We start from the raw sequence: 22,596 nt of genomic DNA on the forward strand, positions 1-22,596 counted from the left end.
CGCTATCCCTCTTTTCTCATAGACTGTAAGCCCTTGAGGGCAGGGCCCTTTATCCTACTGTACCAGTTGGTCATTGTTAGTATTATACTTGTTTTGTGTATTGTGTAAATACATAAATCAATAGTAAAATGTCTCCACATCTCAAACACAAGGTTACTTTGTTACATGTTTACTAGAACTCACATTGGTTTCTAAAGAAGTTACAGAAACAGCATAGCTCAGTGAGCTTGGTTGTTTCTGTAAACTTGACCATCAATGACAGCTTAGTTTGGTGGTCAGCATGGACCCAGTTGGGTGGGCCTACATGAGACTTGCGTCTAGTAGATATTTATGGTTTATCCTTTGGATATTTCAAAAATGTCTTTTATGATACAACCTTTTAGGCAGTTAAGATGCCTTCCTCTCCACATAGCACATTCTCCTCTTTACTCACTTTGAATTCAGCTTTTTCTAGCCTATAGAAGTGTATGAAGAGAAAGATGCACAGACGGAGACACTGATGCTGCTTCTAGTAAGTGATTTATCTCACCCCAGTGCTAGATTCATGTTTTTTTTTTTTTTTAGTAAAGCAAGTCCACAACATCACCCAGGACTTTTGAAACACTGTACTGCCAGAAAAACTTGTATCCTTTAAATATATACCAAGGTGAAAAATAACATTCTATGAAAGAGAACAAAAAAAAAAACAAAAAAAAACACACAAACACCTCAAGCTTCTTATTTAAGAAGGTACAATTGATCTCAAGATGCCATGCATGGTCTGATGGTAAGCACACCCCAGATTTTATTTATAGAACTAAATGGATTGCAGCTTAACAGATGCAGAGGAAAAATACAGGTACATTCAGAGAGCCAAGACGTAATGACGAGGAGAACACAAATCATGGGGAGCGTGACATCACGTTATTATTGAGTCATTGCATTTTGTTGCTTTAAGCCCTGTAGTTAAGCCCTTGCACTGTGACGCTGTCTAAGCAGTTAGGACATGTGCCCGAGGAGTACCTGAGACGCAATCTGATAACTTCAACATGGTAAATGAACATGAAAAAAAATGCAGAGAATGAACTACAGTGAGAAAAAAAAATCCAGGGGTTCAAGCAAAAGTTATTTGACAAAACGGGATTTTTTTTTTTTTTTTTTGTAAACAAAGGAAATCAATAGTTTAACCTTGCCTCCAAAATAAGTCGTGTGAGATCCCAAATCACCCGTATATATAAAGTCATTCTCAGTAATTCTTAAAATGTGTTATGGTCAAGGGGAAAATAAAAAAAAATAAAAAAATTCTAATCTTGTATACCCATTTACTAACTTTATATACGTGGGACCAGGCATGCAGAAACAATGGCTAGGCCCGGATCACACATTGGAAAATAAAGAGCTATTTGAGACAGATATCCTTGCATTCCTCTCCATTTCCCGGGCCGGCTCCCTGTGGCAGACTGCTAATGTAGGGCACTGGCTTTATTCCTCGGATTAGGCCCAGATGAATGGGCCTTATCAGGTTAAAATAATCCTGCCGACTACGCCAAAGTGGTCATATAGAGATATAGGAGTCTTGAGCCAGACTCCATGGCTAGATAGAGTAGGACGCTTATTTTTTCAGCATCCTGCTGTGATCTCTGCTTGCCATCGAAAACAATGGGAGGCAGAATCAAGGTGGGGCCTTACTGATGGGCACTCCTGCCAACTAGCTGTTTGAAACGGGTTACAATTCTCTGGCTGGTACCGGTACCCTTTGTTGTTTACTAGGCACAGACCTGTACTTGTAATGACTGCAACTGGTACTGAATTCTCTGGAATAGGAAGAAATTGTAGTGAGCCAATAGGCAGGAATAGATGATCTAATATGGATGGCCTACCCCAGATAACCCATGTTACATACAACAGGAGCCTCTGCTGATCTCAAGGGGTCAACAGGACATTGACATAAGCAAAGTCAATTGGTAAATTTGGGGTAATCACACATGTAGTGTAAACGCTGCAGAATTTCTATGTAGATTTGCACACAGCGTATCACAGTACCAGCCATACAGGTCAACATGCTGCAGATAGTATTCCCTAGGAAATCAGTGTGGACTTCAAGGGTAAGTTCACACAGAGTATTTTGGTCAGGATTTTGACCAAAATCCTGACCAAAAAGACAGCTCCCATTGAAATCAATAGGAACCGATCAGGTCATTTTTCCAGGAGCCGGTTTGTTCAGACTCCCGGACAAAGAAGTGAGATGCTCATTCTTCAGGCTGTTTCACCTCGCGATTTGGAATGAAGACACTCCCTCCTCCGGACTAGGCCCATTCGTTGGGCCTAATCTGGAGCGGAGTGCGCGGCTGGATGCCAGTGCAGTGCACCGGTTTTCAGTCGTGACTACCTGTATTTCGGGCCGGAACCCTAGGCAGCCTCCGCTTCAGGTTACGGACCAAAAAACTCCATCTGAACTTACCCTTAAATCCCATGGCATGTGAATTTCTGCTGTGGATTTTCACTACAGATTTCACTCCTTTCAATGTAGAGGGCTGAAATCCAAAAGATGAAATCCTTGTGTTATGCAAATATGCAGCAGAAATATCCACCATGAGAGCAGTCTACCTTAAAAAAGACCCATCACCATGTCTGGAAAAACCCAAAGAAATACATCATCAGGGCGCCGTCACCCAGAGCACTTTGGTACCTTGTTCACCCAAAACTGTTCAAACCATTCCAAAAGTATAATCCTTTGTGCTGTACGTCATGCAGGCTTACTGCCCACCAAAGTTCGCACAACCAAGAGTAATAATCCTCCGCTACTAGTCATTTTTTTAGGAGTATTTTTAGCCACACAGTATGAAGGTAATGTTTTTACAGCATTCGCTGTGCGGTAAAAGTGACATTCAGAGAGATACCAAATTTATATCTTTGTCATGCTTGGATTATAATCATAAAAATCCAACATCCGTAGATGTGCACAGAGTTGTGTAAAGTTTTTTGTGACACCAGATGTAGTTTTTACTTTTTGTAGTCTGATGTTGTAGTCACTTCTTAAATTTTTTTGGAAGGCAAAAAAGGCAATTTTGATCATTTTTAATGCCATGTTTGCTATATAGAACAATTTTTTTTTTTTTCTATAATTCAGCTATTTTTGGATGTGAACATAGCCAATTTATTTATCTAGGGAAAGTTGTTTTTTTTTTTTTATACATTTTTTCTTTTTTAAATTTACCTATAAACTTTTAATCATCTTTTATTTTCTTGTTCTCAGTGCCATATGAGTGCTTAATGTTTGCGGGACAAATTTTTCTTGATAATGTTACCATTAATTATTTTGTATAATGTACTGGGAAGCTGGGAAAAAAAGCAAAAAAAAAAAAAAAAAGCTTCAGAATGGGGTAGATTTCAAGAAAAAGTACATTTGTGCAACTTTTGCAGGCTTTTTGGTTTTACGGCGTTCACGCTGCAGCCAAAATGACATGGCACCTGTATTCTATGTTTCAGATCGATTGTGGGAAGACCAAATTTATATAGTTTTATTTACATGTTAACCCCTTAAAAAAAAAAAGGTTAAGAGTCACCTTAGGCAGACACCCAAGCTTCTTTTTTTTTTCTTTTCTATTTCTCTGTACAAGGATGCAGAAGGAGTGTTTTTTTTTGCAGGGACAGATGTACTTTTTAGTTATACTACTTTGGGGAATGTCTATGGCTTTGATGACTTTTCAATCAAACTTTTATCAGAGGCAAAACCTTTAAAATACAGCGATTTGGCACTTTTTTCCCGCTACAACGATTGCTGTACAGGAAAAATATTTTTCGAAGTTAGTAGACCTGGTGTATTCGGACACAGGGATACCTAATGTGTATGTGTTTCATAGTAATATTTTACTTTTATCTGTATTCTAGGGAAAGGGGGGTGGATTTGAACGTTTCTTTTTTTTTATACTTAAATTTATTTTTTTTTTACCATTTTATTAGCCGTACACCAGCCTCAATAGCTATAATGCAAAGACAGACCTGGGAGCTTTCATAAGGCTCTCTGTTTTCAGACGAACAGGTCGGGGAGCCCGACCTACAATGATAGAGGTATGGATCGGCCCTGGACGCAATATTTTTATTTATTTTTAAATTGAGGGGGTGGGGGTCCTGGCCTGCAATCAGAGTGAACTCTGATTGTGGGCATTAGCAGCAAGTCTCTGCTGTGGAAGGTTAAAAGACTTATTTTTTTAGCCGCCACATGGGGCTTGAACCTGTAACTATTGAGGCCTCAGATATACCCGTGATCAGAGTCCTCTCGGCAATAGCTCTGGGGCTCTACTCGGCTTCTGAGTAGGTGCCACATATAAAGTGCCGACATTCACAGTAAGATTCTATAATCAATAAATGCCATTGCCATCATCCAAAATACTGTCCACCTGTTCTTTGCCATTGGTAAGGAACAAGCTAACAAATGCTGTAATAGATTAAAGTACAGCAGCTCTGGTCCCTGTTCAGACACTGATCCAGGCCTGGAAAATTCTCATGCATATTACTACAAATGAGATACTTTTTTTTTTATATGTAAAAATGTTTGTTTTTTATTGTTTTTTTTTGTTTTGTTTTTTTTAACAGTCTTTACGACTTCTTTGACTTGGCTACTATACACGTAACTTGCATAAGCACTAAAAGGGCTTCTATCTTTGGAGTGGCAATAACACCAAAATGCTCAGGGTGAGGTATGTGAATTTCAGGCATGTAGACAGATCCTCTTTAAGGCTGATACCCCACATTGCAGAAGCACAGCTTCTTTTGTTGCGTTTTTATTTTTTTTCTAGTCAAAGCTAGGAAAGGCTACAAAAGGAATTGGCAATATATAGGAAGGTCAAACACTTCTACCTTCTGCTCAATCCACTCTTGGCTTTGGCTCAACAAAAAAGCTGCGTTTCTGCAACGTGGGGCCTCAGCTTAAAGAGTTACTCCTGCCCAGAACATTTATGCACACCAAGAGATCATGAAAACAGGGGTTTCATGGCTGCTGTAGTAGGAGAGGTAGCCGATTACCTTCATTCTCTTCTATAGGAATTCTGAAAACAGCCGAGCAAGCATGTTCAACAACAGTGCACATGCTGCAAACTCTCTGGCTACAGTGGCTGCGGGATTGAGCGAGAATGGTGGGAGCCATTATTTATCAAAAATGAGGTTGATCCTGCATTCACAGGGTAGGCTATAAAAAGGATAGTCCATCTGGACATAAAAACTGGACCAAAATGCCTCCCATGCCAATACCAGTGCCATGTAGCGGTCTTTAATAGGAACAAAAACATGCCTTTGTGCCCAGTCGACAAGTGTAGAGGTTGTGGGCCCAATTTGCCCACACACAGCTGTGACACTGACATTTTCAGCCATTGTCTATCACATATCACAACAAGACAGTAGTGTCTGTGCAGCGATTCCAGAGGGACCCCAGAGCATTTGCAGCCATGTGTAGGTAAATGCAGGCAAATAAGGCCCCCGACCCACATGCACGTTCTGATTTCTAGATCCATAAAGAGATCATCTTTTCATTGGTTTGTGGCCACAAAGGTATGTTTCTGTTCCTATTAAAAATCATTCTGGACCCACCAGACTCCCAGTAACTACAACACTTTGCTGTTTCCTAGATGCTTTAGTTTTAAGGGCCTAAACCAATATTGTGCCTACCCATTGACTAGAGACCTATGACCTGCATTTGCCAGTGAACCTATAGGAGGCATTTACATAAATGCTGGCCAAGCTTGCAAGATGGCTGCCTTTGCTATGTAAACAGCTTGCATCATAGGAGAAAGAACTTTCCAAACCTCAAATTATTAAAAAAAAAAAAAAAAAAAATTAGGATAAAAGTTTAAAAAAAACCCAAAAAACAGCAAAACCAATCCTTTTTCAAGCAAAGGGTTTGTATCAAAACAGATTTACAGATATAAAAATCTAAAAGAAAAAAATATATATCCATGACTAATTTGCTGGTGTACATGCCAACGTATTGGCATCTGATCAACTTGAGGACACAAAAACCATCAGTTATTTGAGCCCCTTTAATAACATTATAAAAAAAAAAAAAAATTCTATTATTAGTGGTGAAAATTTCACAGTATTTTTCTTTTGCTTTTGTTTATTTTTTATTAACAAAACGTTATCTCTTGTTATAAATAGCATCAGTCGATCGGGCCCTGGAAAATAAGTTTAACGCAGCTTTCTTCGCCAGTCAGTTGTGTTGCACAGAAAGGACAGGCGGCGTGAAACGCGTGGGTACCATGAGGAAGTGGAATCTGAGACCAGTATTTGGCAGATTTCTCTGAGCACACATGTCCACAAGGGCTAAAAGCATGTGTAGGAGGGCCAGCGTCTACATAAAATCCAGCTTCGCATCCAAGCCAGAGAGGCACATATGGACCAACTGTTCTGCACATAGGGCATTCCCTCTCATTGGCTTCTGTGTCGCTCCGATGACCCCAGTTGTGATATCCGTGTACATGGCCACAGGTAAGGTAAGCCCAAGGTTGTTTTTCCTCCACTACATCCTTGCGGTTAATACTTGGAAAAGCTAGAGTATTTAATCCAACCGGACACTGAGGCCGGGCAGCGTTAATCTCCTGTCTCAAGGCTTCAATGTGTTTTTGGGTTGGTGTATGAAACAAGCCATCTGCTGTTCTCCAGAGGAGGGTAGCTCCACATAAGTCAATAAGAGATCCATCCTGAAGAATGTTTGTTTCGTTTTCCACCTAAAAAGAGGACAGAACAGAAAAATGATGTGGAATTCTATAATTTACTGCACCAGAGTATGGTCACACAATAGTGGTGGTTATTGCAGCCACCAAATATACCAGAAGCTAAAACGCTAGGTTCGTAGGCCATTTGCACTGCAGAATTCCAATGCCATATTATAGTTAAGGAAGAAATTTTGCTAAAACAGCATTAGGAAACTGCAATGCAGGCTGGTATCTTCAGCAGTGATCTCTGCGGTCAGACCTCCACCAGACATCAATGTCCTTTAAAGGGGCTTCCCACTAAAGACACTTAAAGCCAATCCTGTGTTTAAGGGATAAGTGCTTGACTGGTGGGGATCATATCCATGGGACTCCATCCGATCTCTAGACTGGGATTCTGGGACTCTTTCAGGGCTGTGGAGTTGAAGTTGGAGACTAATTTGGGTGAAGTCAGAAAAAAAGTTAGTGGCCCAGATATTGATTACACAATAGATAGTTTTATAATATAAATTAGAGTTTGTGGTCTGTTACTTTTATAAGAATACAATCATTCCCTTTCTCATCAAAGACAGGAGCTTTACCGTGTCTGACTGACCAAGGCTATCAAGCTATTTATGTAAGAGTCAGAACAAGAGTTACCCAAAGTGAGAAAAAAAAATTGAATAGTCTCAAAGACCTTAGTGGCATATTGCTAGGATATGCCACGGATGTCTGATTGGTGGAAGTCTGACTGATGTGACCACTGCAGTGGTGGTCACTGGTGGCATATCCCTGTCATATGCCACCAGTGAGTTGGATTCTGACAATGTAAAGGGTCAGTCTAATAATTTTCCAATTACTACTGTCCATCTACAATGAGAAAAATAACAAAGCTTACCAGTTTTCCTCTCTGCTGAGCAGACCTGGTCTCTCGGAGAGTGTAGACATCCCCACAAACGGAAATTTCCCTCCAAACACCAGGTTTGGATTCTTCAGTGAAACCTCCTTTCGGATGCATTACAAGAACTCCATTGGTGGTTAATCCATCCATATGACCATCAGGATTCTTCCACTTAGCTGCTTTTTCCTAATATAGAAAGGCAAACGTGGTCATCCTTTGTCAATATAATCACGTACTTTGTAGCATCAGTTTTCACTGCTGGAATCCTTGGGGTATCTGCTTGCCAGTGACCACCATATGCAGACTGCAGACCTCTAGCTGATATCCATATTGTCCCCCTCCTCAATGTCAGGCCGTCTGAGGGTAACAATCTTTTGCATGCCAAAGTGAAGAATGCAAATTCTCAAGTTATTGGCATCCAAATAATTCAAGAACAAGAACTGACTAATACAGGTCTATAGTATACCTATAGATTAGGGAAGGGTAGGTGCACCAAAGAAGAGAACACAATGTTAATGGTGGTGCGGCAGGGCCTAGGACTGGCTGTATCTCCTGAACAATTCCATATGGCCAATTATCTCAGAGACGACAGCTGAACCACAAGCATAGATAAACCAGGATCAATAATTCAGTCAATGTACAGTCAGGGCAGGAAGAGACGGCTGCTGAAAAGATCAATTTCTCAGAGAGCTCAAAGACTGTCCCATCAATAGTTAGCACATGTCTCATATGCCAGGTATAAGGCCAGGTTCACGTACGGTGTAAATATTACACCTGATGAACAGTCCTACAAGTCTGAGAGATGTGCAAGTGTTCCATATGGACTTGGTTGTGGAAATCTGCAACGAATGGAAGATGGAAGAGAAGTCCAGCCTCTTTCTTTTCCTATGAAAATAATGTCCATTACCTGGCTGAGACCCAATGGTCGGGACCCCAGCGTCTGGACACTTATCCCCTGGCCTGTGGATAAGGGATAAGTTTCCCCTAATGGCACAGCCCCTTTAAGACTCTAATCTCATACAACTTGACTGCAAGAAAGAATTTGCCTTAGTGTAATGATACACTTCATTCAATGTATGACCCATACTTACACCAAGAAAAATATTTTTGGAAGAATCGAATCCTGCTGCAAAGATTCTAGCAGTAAACGGTGGATTCCTGTCACAGACTATCCTGCACGCAAACCTGGAGATGGTACTTTGTGTTATCTGAGTCTCATCGTTCTGGTTACCAGATATCGTGTCCGTAACAACAAAGTCAATTGGACTTTCTGTTGATCTTCCGATCTACAAAGTACCAAAACAAGAACAAAAGAATCAGTAAGGTCACTATTTAATCCATTTTGCTGAAAAGAACCCCTGCATACACATCTACACACTGTGACATTATATACGCCAGTCCTGGTCTATGGTCAGGCAAATGCAGGTCTAATAGGCAGTTGCAGAGCCAGACATACTACAACATAATACAGAAGTATTACATTACATTCTGTTATATGAACAATCAGAGGATCAAATATTCAGTTCCATTACTGGGACTTGGGGGGGGGGGGGGAGGCAATAAAAAGTTGCATGAAAATATGAAAAAAAAAGTTGAATCATTAAAGGTGTTTTTGCACTAATGACATCATATGTTATCTATAAATAGGACATATAGTCTGATTATTGGGGGTCCAGACGTTCTATAGAAGAAAATAGAGAATCTGCGGAGAGTGGGGCTCCAGTTACATGGTGCAATTGCAGACTTCTATCCTCTTGATTGCTCAGACACTTGCACTATAATTTATATGGAGAACATAACATCTTCTCCACATTCCTGTATTTCCCTTTCCCTGACTGCAGAAACCTGCTTTTACTGAAGGTGGACCTTTTACTAACTGAAGACAGTGGGGGAGAGGAGGGATGTGAAGCTGCAGTGTTTCTGCCACAAAGGAGGAAGTAGCTGATTGGTTAGAGTACACAGCACATTTATAGTGAAAATGATCAATTATAGCAATTAGGTAAAGGGAAGGAAAAGGTACCAGGAAAAATTACACCGCATACACTGAATGTATCCACAAGACCCAGACTATGCTGGCATACAGTTTTTTGGTGTTTTTTTTAACTTTATTTTTAATGTGATCCTACAGATGACGCATGCCCCCTGACTGTCTATACAGTGACACATACTGCAGCCTTCTTTCTCATTAATATATACCTTTAGAAGAAGGCAAAAATGAAATTTAAAGGGATTCTACCACTAAAACACTTTTTTCTAGTTACCACGTCGGAATAGCCTTTAAAAAGGCTATTCGTCTCTTACCTGTGGAAGTGCTCTCCACCGCGCCGTTCGTTCAAAATACCGGTTTGTACCGGTATGCTAATTAGTTCTCTCGCAGCGATGGGGGCGTCCCCATTGCAGCTCGAAAACCGACCGCAGCGCCGCCTCTCTGGTCTTCGGTGTCCTCCCCTTGCTTCTTCAGCGTACTGTCGGACGCCTGCGCAGTACGCTCTGTTCGGCGAAGATTGCCGAACGTACTGCGCATGCGCGAAATTGCGGTGCCCGCACTATGGCTGGTATTTTGAACGAACGACGCGGCGGAGAGCACTTCCACAGGTAAGAGACGAATAGCCTTTTTAAAGGCTATTCCGACGTGGTAACTAGAAAAAAATGTGTTTTAGTGGTAGAATCCCTTTAATACCTTATTGTAATAAGAACTTCCAGAATAAAAGTCACTTGTTTTACAGGACTCATCTAGAAATCCTATAGTCACCTGAAACATATCGGTGTCCTTGTCATGAGTATACTCCACAACCACGGTCTGGTTTCTGGAGAGCGTGTACGAGATGCTGTGTTGACCTCTGCTGCTGATTGCCTGCCAGGGAAAAAAAAAAACAAAACTTTATTGATTACAAACACTTAACGAGGCTCTCTCTGTAAATGTCATCATTCCCGCAGTTACCTTCACATAACAATACTACCAGGGGTGAAGGCAAGAGGAAACAAAAATCATAGCAATTATAGTCATATATGTCCATGTGAATAGCACAGAGCTGCAATACCTGCTGAGTCCATGGCCAAGAGTGGCAGTGTTTGTAGAGGGATAAAAAGCAAACCCCTTTAAGAAATGTATATTTAGCCAGGGACCTTGTATTTTCTGTAATCACATTCTAGATGGTAATATATACCGTAATCTGTAATCAGATTATAGTCTGGTTTTTTTTTACTACACACATCTGGATGTTTTTTCTTCTCCTTCTAGTTTTAATGACCTGTAAAGTTCACTTGACATGAATCAATGTAGTCTGAAAACATTGTAGATGGTTCCTTTCCTCTCCCCTCCTATTTAATAACAGGACTTGGAAACCAGGACGGAAAACTAACAGTTAACCCTTAGTGGTGAAACACGTTTAACAATTTTACATGCAGATGGAGAAATTCCAGCAGCGCTACTCTGAGACTTGCTCAATCGCTTGCATATACACCTAAACCTACCTGTGCCTATCTGTAGATCATCAAATCTTATTCATATTTGGAAATCCCCTCCAATGCCTCAAATGATAAAGGTCGACCCAAATAAGAGCCTCGGAACAAACTGCCAATGACTGCTCAGTAACGTGCCTGGCCGGGAGCAATGCAACCAAGCACATGCATACTGTGAATACAACAAACCCTGCTTTAGATGAAGTTGGCTTCGAGTTCAGCACCTGAAATCCCCAATGTACTTCTGTTAGTGCTGGGGAAGCAAAGAACCAAACACTGCCCCCACAGGGCAAATGGAGAATTACATGGCAGCCAATGTAGGATGATGGGCTGGGTTGAGTATCAGCGGCTCAGAGTAGGATCCAGAACAAGTGTTCCCCTTCTATGACTTCTATATACCCTAATACAACAATACAGAGATACCCCTATAAATAGTTAAATAGACAATACATATTGAACATAGAAAGACCAAGTATCCCCAGGATAGAGCGAGCACTGAGCTCGGCTACCCGACCGCCAGTCAGTCTGGTTGTCATATTAACACCATTGATCTCAGAGCCATACAAAATCAATCTGCTACAAAAACGGTCCCTATAACAATTTGCAAAGAGGAAATACAATTGAAATGAATGCTCTTAAAATATTAACTGTACTTCCAAATGAAATCTATAATTATATGCAACCGCCACTAAGTGAATGTATGAGCGGAGAGCAGCGCAAAGCACAATGCAGGACACCCCTCTTCATATAAACTCCTGTGCGAGTGTTATTGTAGTATATTATCAGTGGTAAGTACGGCACTAATGGCTCCACGCGGCAGCCGGCTAATATAGAAAGCAGATTAAATTAACTAAATGAAACGTCTCGAAGAGATAAGGCATGCTTTGTAAATAATATTTATGGCTAAACGATTCTCTGTAACCGAATCCTTCATAAATTATGTACTATCCGCTCTAACCCACAATGGGAATTAATTAATGCGCGACGATGGAGAGAAATCGATTACAATGTTCATCTAGATGGAGAAACGAAATCTCCAACTGTTCAGAAAAAGACACAATAAAGCAGATTATTTATCCTACGTAGTATTAAAAGAGTTGTCTCGCTCAACAACCCCTTACAATATGCCCTATTGGAACATAGGGACGTCAATGGGCGACCACAGCTCAGCACCCATGTAATACGTATTCGCACATTCATTTTAACGGGCAGATGTAATACTAGGTTTACACTGTAGTGGCCACTGCAGAAGAAATGGAGCAGCCAATGACATCTTTCCGTCATGACCAGAGGTTATCTGGTCAAATTCAATTGCTGCTTGGACTTTCGGATGTGTATTTTCTAAGAAAGTAGGACTTAGACCTACCGGTAATTGTCTATCCGGTCCTTCATGACAGTACCACGGGACCAGGATGGGAAATTGCCCTCTTGACCTCTGAGTGGGATAGGAAGTTAGAGAGGTTAAAAGGTCCCCAACCCACCTCCCCTTCTCCAGTGTTTCTTCCAAATAACTACACCAAAGCTTCAACAGAAATGACTGATAATAAAATAAAATATATGTGGGTACCCACTATACACACACGTTTTTTTTTCTTCCCGGTATGTGTTACATCACATACACCTCATAGTCATATCTGCTAACCAGAAGTAACGCATAGAGGAGGGTATATCACGGTGCAGTCATGAAGGACTCCTGGAAACATAATTACCAGTAGGTCCTATTCCTACTTTCCAGGACGTCCCCATGATCGCACCATTGGAGCAGCATCAAATTACTCCAGTCAGGGGGAGGGAGGACTACTGTCTGAACTTTACGTCCAAAGCCAGCATCCTGACTGGAAAGAATGTCCAGTCTATAATGTTTAATAAAGGTATGAAATCTAGACCATATAGCAGGCCCTACAAGTCTGATCAACAGAAGCTTCCATTCTTTCTGCCCAGGAAGAGGCTACTGCCCTAGTGGAGTGAGCTCTGATTCCCTTTGGTGGAAGGAGATCCTTCACAAAATAGGCCTGTTGTATTAAAGTTCTTATTCATCTTAACAGGGTGCCTTTGGATACCTTCTTACCCGATTTTTCCTGAGAAGAGGACAAAAGCTCTGATCTTTCCGAAAGGGAACAGTTTTTTTTCCTAGTAATGAAGGACCATTATCCTTACATCTAGGCAATGGTAAGCTTCCTCCTGTGCGTTTTTGGGAGCTGGGCAGAAAGAGGGAGGCACAATCTCCTGATTTCTGTGAAAGGAAGACGCTACTTTCAGGATAAAGGATGGATCTAACTTGAAAATAACACGGTCCTCCAGGGGAGAAACTAAAGCTTTAAGGACTAGGCCAGGGGGCGCTATAGATCTCCTAATAGAAGGCCTCGATCTAAAATTTGCCTGAAAGAATCTTTTGACCCATCTATGTTCAGCTAGACTAGAATCATATAAGTGACTCAACGCAGCGATTTCTACTTTTAGGGTACTAGGAGATAGGTCCTGTTAAATACTGCCTGCAAGAAATCCAGGATAAATGCAATATTTGGATTGAATGGATCCGGGATATTCGGAAGCTTCCAGGAGAACTTCTTCCAGATCTTTGTATAGATGGCAGAAGTTACAGCTTTATGACTTTGTTTAAAGGTGTGTTCACACATCAGTATGCCATCCGATTGAATTCAGTTTCACACTTTAAAACGGCCTGAAGCACATACTGATTGTATACTGACACCTTTTGATGCTGATAGCAAACGCTATCCGTTTTAAAGTGTGAAACTGAATTCAAACTGACGGATGGCATACTGATGTGTGAACATACCCTAAGAGTGCAAATATCATTGTCTGATAAACCTCACCTCCTTAAGTTTCAAAGTCTCGATCTGGATGTAGCAGTGGCACCTGAGATAATAGGTCCAGTCTCAAGGGAAGAGGAACTGGGTCTTCCACGGCCAGTTGTTTTAGGATGGAAAACCAACTTCTCTTGGGCGAAGACGGGACCAATAATAATTTCTTCAGCACCAAGGGGATTAGCGGAAACTGATGGAAGGCATACGCCAGCTCCATGACCCAATCCTGGGTCAGTGCAACAATTACTGCTTCCCATTCCTCTTTTTTGATGGAGAAGAAGCGCCTTACCTTGGCGTTCTCTGAATAAGCAAAGAGGTCTACTTCTGGGATCCCCCACTTGAGTGTTAGTTGTGAGAAAACATCCTGATTTAGGGACTAAGCCGCCAGATCTAACCTCTTGCAACTGAGAAAGTCTGCAGGTAGGTTCTCTGAACCCTTTATATGCACTGCCAAAAGGGAGGGAAAGTTCAATTCTGCCCAAGAGATTGTTGTAGCTAAGGCCTGAAGAGCGTGCCTGGTTCCACCTTGCTGACAGAGAAAGGAGACCACCTTGACATTATATGACATCACCTTCAGGTGTGATCCGCGTAGAAGATCACCTGCCATTTTCAGAGTCTCCCAAACCACCCTCCACTCCCTGTAATTCAAGAAGCAGCTCAGAAGATGAACAGGCCATGGCCGCTGTGTCCTTTACCGATGCTCCCCATCCTATTCCACTGGCGTCCGTGACTATGACAATGACCGTCTGAGGACCCAGGTACCACAGCAATCCTTTGCCCAGGTTTGCTGGATCGAGCCACCATAGAAGGGAAGATTTTACCTGTTGGGGAATCTGAATTCTGTTGTCCAGAGAATTCTGATCTCCGTCCCAGTTTGAGAGGAGATGATTTTGTAAGGGTCTTGAGTGAAATTGGGCCCAAGGAACCACTTGAATACAAGAAGTCATGGGACCTAAAACTCTCTTCACGCTCCTTATAGAACAGTTGTCCTTCCTGGAAAAACTGAATTTTAGAGAACATGCTCCCGATTTTTCTCAATTTATGATCCATGCCAGAAACTGAAGCAGGGATAGGACACAATCCCTCTGATGGATTAATTCCTCCCTGGAGTTGGAAATCAGGAGGAAGTCATCAAGAAAGAAAACAGTCAGAATATTTTGAGATCTCAGGAAGGCCATAATCTCCACCACTATTTTTGTAAATACCCTTGGCTCAGATGATATCCCAAAGGACAGGCAGCTGAACTGATAGTGGAGAGTCCTTCCTTCTATCCGAATTACAAACCTTAGGAACTTCTGGAAAGGCACATGATAATAATTGTTCTTGAGATCTATGGTACACATCATCGCACCTGGACGTATCAGAGGATCCAAAGATCTTATAGACTCCATCTTGATCCTTATATATCTTACAGACCTGTTGAGGTCTTTTAAGTTGATGCTGGTCCAGAAGGAACGATTTGTTTTTGTTTGTTTTTTATTAAGAAGAGTCTTGAATAGTGGCCCCTGAAATGTTGTTCTTCTGGGACAGGAGAATCACCTGTAGGTGCAACAGTTTCCTTATGTCCAAAAGCAGGTCTTGCTGTAGATCCTGGGATGGGAAGGAGGAGAGTACAAATTATTCTGGCAGAAAAGCTGTAAATTCTATAATGTACCTTTGTGCCAGGTTATTTCATACCCAAGGTTTTGTTGTAATACTGGACCACCAGATGGAAACTGCCGCCAATCTTCCTCCTATTGAGTTGGTGTCATTGTCTCTCTGAAAGGCTGGGATTGTTCGGGTTAAGCAAAAATCCTAGGCCCTTACCTCCTTTTGGATAGCTCCAGCAATCAGTCTTCCTCTTCCCTTTACAGGAAGTTGAGGTGGCAGAGGGAAGCTGGCAGTTTTTCCGTAAGGATTGCCTTTTAACCCTTTCCTCAGGAAAAAAATTTTTCCCCCCATCTCCTGCCCTTTCCAGGATGTTATCCAAGACTGGACCAAATAGAAAACCCCCAGTAAAGGGGATATTATAAAAAGCTTATTCTTTGAAGCCGTATCTCCTAACCACATTTTCAACCATAAGGCCATTCTAGAGGAGTTTGACAGAACAGCATTCCTGGCGGCGAAACGGACCGTTTCAGCTGAGGCATCTGCCACAAACCCAGTTTGCCTGTTTCAACAGGGGGATGGAGCTCAAGATCTGTTCCCCAGAAGTTCCCTTCTAAAGATGATCTTCTAGTTGACCCAGCCAAAGAAACATGGACCTGGCTATGGAGGTAGCTGTTATGTTTGTGGAAATAATGGCGGACAAGAACTCCCATGATTTTTTTTTTTTTTTAAGCAGAGGGTCTGCCTTCCTCTCCATAGGGCCCCTCAGCTGCAAAGATTCTTCAAAGGGCAGGTTTATTGGCTACCTAAGCTACCAGAATATCTACTTTGGGAAGCTCTTCCCATGATTTGGAATCCTCAGGATTAAAGAACAGCTAATTTTTAAAACCTCTGGGAATAAATAACCGTTTCCCTGCGTCCTCTCATTCAGACAAGATTAGGCGCTTAAGGTAGTCATTAACCGGAAAAACCACTGATCTTTTTGCCACAAGGTCGCCAAACATCTCATCCTAAATAGAACAAGGTTGTTCTTCAACAGGTACATTCATGGTGGCTGAATTAAAGATTCAGCATTCTCGGAGGAAAAACCAAAATCTTCTGTTTTCCTGGGAGATTGAGGGAGTGAATAAGCTGCGACTGGAGCAGGGAGGAAACAGAACTTTTTACTTCGGCCCCAATTAGTGTTCTTAACTCCGACATAAAGGTAGGTGTTTCATCTTTAATTACCTTTGTTAGACAGTCCTGACAAATTGTTTCTTGTATGCATCAGGAAGGGACTTGGCGCAATTTACACATTTCCTATGTTTTTTAGTGTCGAATTTTTGCGGCATATCCTTATCCTAAAAAAAACCACAACAAATCTAGGCCCAGTACACCAATAAGCCATTAAACAGCGCCAAGCCCACCTGCATTGTACTTACATACTCCTGATCCAAGTCAGCCTCAGGGCGAGGTTTTTGGGTTCCCCCATTTCTCTGCTCCATTACAACACTGCTAAACAATTGTGACACACAGGTTCCACGAAGGCCACATTGCTGTGGTGTCCTACTCGCCATCTGAAGTCTTCAGGCGATTGAGCAGAAGGCGGTAACGCTGATGCGCCACCTCATCCGATGGACACCGCACCCTCAGCACTCCAACCTGCCTATCGAACAGAATGCCACCTCCAAGATGGCAGCTGCAACACTTCCGGTTGGCATCTGACATCATCACGCAAACGGAAGTGCACGAAGCAGAGCGGGGAACGCCAGCAGCAGGACAAGATCCCCAGATATTGTGAATGGCTGCTGCATACATGGGTGCTCAGGGAGCAGAGTAACTTCTGCAACTGCCCCCAGAACCCATGGCTAGAGGACCACTATACCAAGGGGTGCTAGCCACGAACCTGGGATTAGGAACGAGGCCAAGCTGGGGACCCTCAATCCGCCTCCCTGCCAGGTACAAGATCCTCTCCACGTTCTGTCTCAGAGGGACAGGAAGAACACTGGAGAGGGGAGGTGGGTTGGGGACCATTAACCTCTCTTTCCTGTCCCGCTCAGAGGTCAAGAGGGCAGCCTCCCGTGGTACTGTCATGGGGACGTCCTAGAAAATATAAATAATTTGCTCTTGTTCCAGTGTGAGGCAGAGAGCGGAGCAGGGTGCCTAATAATTATGGAAGAAAAAAAAAAAAAAAAAAAAAAAAAAAAAAAAGGGGATCAGTGTCCTGCTCGCTCTTTCTGCAGATTCCGAAGCGGATTTATCCGGAGTCCAAGGCTCCTCTCTAATTTGGCCCATTCATTCAGGCTTAAACAGTGGTGGAAAGCCACAATGCAATGCCAGTGAGCTGCATAAATATTCTGCGGCAGAGACAGAAAATGTAGAGCAATCTGAGGAGGATGTCCGCCTCTAATTCCTCTTCATTTTCCGCTGTGTCATAATGATTGGCAAGGGTTCAGGGATGCGAGCCTCACCAATCGATACAACACAGAGGAAGATGCTCCGCTGCACGCTTTAGTTTCTGATCCGCACCCCTGAGAGAGCAGAGTACCGATTCACAGAAAGCCTAAAGTCTTAGAATGTCACTTGCCCAACTGGATCCTCAGACCAACAGCATGGCTATTTCTAGACAGGATTATTACGGTTAGACTTTTGGAATTAATTATGGTCACTTTAAAATTTTTAAGTATCATTTTCTATGACTGAACTGTGGGCAAGATCTTTTTGTTCATCATCAGCCATAACCATCTCTGATTCACTAACTAAAAGTTTTTACAAAATGGATTCATAACAATTTAACTCTTACGGTCAAAGGTTTGGATTGAAGAAATTCCCTTATGAAAACATATGGTTGGCAAAGCACCAGTCATTTCCCAGGGACAACTCATCTAGGTAGGTCATAGCCAATGCAGGGAAAATTGAGCATTGTCTGCTGGCCATCCATGTAATGTGTGCCCACAATAGGGCAACCAGAGTGCTCTGGCAGACAAAAGGTCTTAAGCAGTGGACTCCCTCCAGACATCAATATGCCCTAATAGTGCATATAGACGGAGTCGTCACTAGGCATTGTCTTTTCCCATTATACTGCCGGAATTTTAATGTACACCACTGTATACAGTGTACAGACACTCTTTTGGCCTTCGGAAGGTGAATGACGGCCTATGGTGTGCAAATGCAATGTGAACATAGTCTACAGCTGGCCATACACATTAGATTTTTGTTGTCAGAAATGGCTGTGGATGTTGAACGGCTGGCTGATAAACTACTTTATTTGACCTGATTGACCAAAAATCGCAGATCACGCGCAAGACTGGCATTATCAATCATCAGCCATACAGGCAGTTTAGTGTTCAATGCTGCTAATGGGATCGTTCATATGAAAAATCCCATCAGTATCTGAAATCTAAGGTGTATGGCCGGCCTTAGCCCCTGTACCAGACTTACAGTAGATTGGATTGGGCATCTAAAAGCTAACATGCCTGATCCCTTCTTTCCTTTAATAACTACAGCTTGGGGGTGAGGGTCAGGCAGTTGGGTAGTCCGCTATTCTCTGTCTATCCTTTACTTTCTATGACAGGCGTGATCACCCAGCCACCAAAAATATCTTAGTCATATGGAATAATAAATGTTTACAGAGCATTGCCCATCTCTACCATAGATGTAAAAGCTCATACCGCTTGCTTATTACTTACTTATTACTTATCATATTACTTATAAAGGTATGTGGGGGAGTGAGGGGGTTTGGAAGGGGTGAGGGGGTGTCGTCCTACAAGATAAAGTGCATTTCCAATATACCTGAAGTATTTCTGTTCCTGGATCCTCTGGTAAATTTAAGCTCTTCTGGTGCCAAGAACTCCCCTGCTTTATGTCAATGCCTGTCACACTGCTGTCAGTGCCTGCTTGAGCCAGCTAGATTCACAGGTAAGACGTTCATGTATTGGACAACAAATAAAAAGAGTGAAAAAGCAGGAAATGTCCAACATCAATAAAACCAAAGCGTTACAAATCGGTATCATACATCAGCCCCAGCATGCTTCATAGAAAATGGTTATTTCCAAAAAGGCAAGCAGCGGCCATGTGGTCGTGTCATGATACACTGCCCACTTTCATGCTGCAAAACAACATAAGGAATGTAGCAAAATAATTGCAAGAAGAAGCAGCAGCACGCCACTAACCCAATCTCCACATAAACTATCACCCCAATATCAAAGCAGGCCAAACGGACTAATTTTGGCAGGACAGGCCTAAGCCATGTACCTGCCAAGTGCCTGGACATGGAACATAATGTTGTATATGGTTGTCTACAATTGCAGTGCACTGAAGTTGCACAATGTATGAATTACTATGCATACATAAAAATTTGCAGCCAATGATACCTGGGCCCCACTGTAGAGTGGTACATTCCTAATGATATATAAGGGTGCGTTCACATCAGCATAGTGCCATGAGTTGTTCGGGTCCATCACAGGACCAAAACAGTAAGGATGGTCCATCTAATGATAATGACAACTATGGATTCCATAGGAACTCATTGATCATTATGGGGTCTGTTATTTTCTCAGTGACATCACCAGACAAAAAGTCAGGCTTGCGGGATGTGATGTGAACGTAGCCTAACACAGTTGTACAAGTGACACATGTACAGTATTCCACTTGTGAAGGGAGACGCATGATCCATGTTACCTGCATTCTACATGGGAGCAGATAACTCAGCGTTTACATGCAGTAACATCCCGCTAAACCCCCAGAATGAAATTGGGAGTTACATGCCGTGACAGCTCTAATAAAACAGCGATCAGATCCAGCTTTATAATCTAGTGAAGATACGCCATGAAAACATGTAAATGCATTCTTATCCATATACATGATATCTCTTAGCACTATATTCTGCCTCACCTCCTCTGTAGGACTGAGTGACATTGCACATGCCTGCAAACTATCAGCGCTGCTTCCTTCCCTTTGTATACACAGACCCTGCATACCAAAATGAGACAGGTTAATCCCTCAGAAAATAGCATATAGCAAACAGGTATATATAGTGTGAAGCAGGACTGGAAAGAGACCCTTCCCCTGATATACAGCGCTATATAAGATAAGATAATCCTTTAATAGTCCCACCTTGGGGAAATTTCAGCGTGTTACAGCAGCATAGTAATACAGATACAGGATAATACAGAGTAATATGTTACAGACGTAGACACAGATAAGCTGAGAAGAGAAGATATACTAGGAGTCCATGGCAGCTAAGGAAAAACAGAAGAGAAAGAGGAAGACCTCATGGTCATCCTCATAATCATTAGTTCTCTGTGCGGAGTGCTCTTCGTTTGGTCTGATGTAGATTATACAGCCTGGTCGCAGTTGGAAGGAAGGACCTGCGATAGCGCTCCTTCTCACACTTGGGGTGAAGCAGACGGTCGCTTACAGTGCTGCCAAGTCCCATCAGGGTCCCATACATGGGGTGGGATTTGTTCTCCCGCATGGAGGTCACCACAGACAGTATCCTTCTGTCACCCACCACCTGTACTGGGTCCAAGGGGCTCCCCAGGACAGAGCTGGCCCTCCTGATCAGCCTGTCAAGTCTATTTCTGTCCCTGGTTGATATACTGCTTCCCCAGCAGGCCACACCGAAAAAGATGGCTGAGGCAACCACAGAGTTGAAGAAGGCCCTAAGAAGTGTCCCCCGGACTCCGAAGGCCCTCAGCCTCCTGAGCAGGTAGAGTCTGCTGTGGCCCTTTCTGTGCAGCGCCTCCAGGTGATCAGCCCAGTCTAGTTTATTATTGAGGAGCACGCCCAGGTACTTATAGGTCCTGACTATCTCAATACATGTTCCTTGGATCTCCACCGGGGTCGGAGCACTCCTCCGTTTCCCAAAGTCCACCACCATCTCCTTGGTCTTCCCAGCATTAATCCTGAGCTGGTTCTGCTGGCACCATTCAACAAAATCCCGGTTTAAGTCTCTGTATTCCCTATCATCGCCATCAGTGATAAGACCGACTATAGCAGAGTCATCGGAGTACTTCTGTAAGTAACAGCTGGATGAGTTGTGCCTGAAGTCAGCAGTGTACAGTGTGAAGAGGAATGGGGCAAGAACTGTACCTTGTGGTGCCCCCGTACTACAGATCACAGTGTCAGACACACAGTCCTGGGCTCTCACATACTGAGGGCGGTTTGCCAGGTAGTCTAGGATCCAGTTGGACAGGTGATGGTCCACACCACCAAGGTTCAGCTTCTCCCTCAGTAGCCCTGGCTGAATGGTGTTGAACGCACTGGAGAAATCAAAGAACATTATTCTCACAGTGTTCCCGGGTTTCTCCAGGTGAGAGAGAGCTCTATGAAGAAGGTGGATGATGGCATCATCTACCCCAATGCCTGGCCGGTAGGCAAACTGGAGGGGGTCCAGAGCGAAGCTCACTAGGGGGCGTAGGTGTGTCAGGACCAGTCTCTCTAGGACCTTCATCAGGTGGGATGTCAGTGCTACAGGTCGGTAGTCATTGTAGCCCATCGGGTTGGGTTTCTTTGGAACTGGTACCACGCAAGATGTTTTCCACAGTTGAGGTACTACCCCCAGCTTCAGGCTCATATTGTACATGTGCGTTATAATACCACACAGCTGGTCACTGCACATTTTAAGAACTCTTGCGCTTATACCATCTGGTCCCCCCGCTTTGTTCGCTCTAATGTTCTTCATTTCCTTACACACCTGAGACTCCTGCAGGATCAGATAGTCAGATTGCAGTTGACCACAGGTCGGTGGGGGTTGGGTCTTGGTGTGTCAGGGGAGGGCGGTTGGCTGACATGCTGGTGGAGGGAGCTTTTGCTTGGAGTCGAATTTATTGAAGAATAGATAAGCTCGTTAAGCCACTTCCTGTCCCCTACTGTTCGGCGCCCTGTCTTTTCCTTGTGTCCTGAAATTGCCTTAAGGCTGTCCCACACCTCAGAGATTCTACCCTCCCCCATCTGTAGCTCCATCTTCCGTCTGTAGTTGGCTTTCCCTTCCCTGATCAATTGTCTCAGCTGTTTCTGAACCGCCCCCAGGCCATCTTTGTCCCCAGACCTAAAAATTCTCTTTTTTTGCTTGAGGAGAGTTTTAATCTCAGAGTTAATCCATGGTTTGTTATTGGAGAAACACCTCACCTTCCTAGTTGGTACCGTGCTGTCCACACAGAAATTAATGTAGTCC

The 22,596-nt window shown here is 42.9% G+C and overlaps 1 protein-coding gene across 4 annotated transcripts in view; it reads right to left on the minus strand.

The window, feature by feature from the left end:
• Positions 1-759: 759 nt before the first annotated feature.
• Positions 760-22,596, minus strand: part of PELI2 (pellino E3 ubiquitin protein ligase family member 2) — a 63,354-nt gene continuing 41,517 nt past the window's right edge. Inside the window, exons 3-9 of one of the 4 annotated variants that reach the window (XM_075282765.1) lie at positions 20,313-20,390; positions 19,212-19,325; positions 12,395-12,463; positions 10,319-10,420; positions 8,658-8,852; positions 7,564-7,752; positions 760-6,701 (exon numbers count right to left, since the gene is read on the minus strand). In XM_075282765.1, the coding sequence (XP_075138866.1) occupies positions 6,135-6,701; positions 7,564-7,752; positions 8,658-8,852; positions 10,319-10,420; positions 12,395-12,463; positions 19,212-19,325; positions 20,313-20,390 (1,314 nt within the window). In that variant the 3' untranslated portion in view covers positions 760-6,134. The remainder of the gene's footprint in view (positions 6,702-7,563; positions 7,753-8,657; positions 8,853-10,318; positions 10,421-12,394; positions 12,464-19,211; positions 19,326-20,312; positions 20,391-22,596) is intronic. The other 3 variants (XM_075282766.1, XM_075282767.1, XM_075282768.1) reach the window with 3 other exon arrangements.

The sequence above is a fragment of the Leptodactylus fuscus genome, chromosome 7 (genome assembly GCF_031893055.1).
Source record: "Leptodactylus fuscus isolate aLepFus1 chromosome 7, aLepFus1.hap2, whole genome shotgun sequence".
NCBI lineage: Eukaryota > Metazoa > Chordata > Amphibia > Anura > Leptodactylidae > Leptodactylus > Leptodactylus fuscus.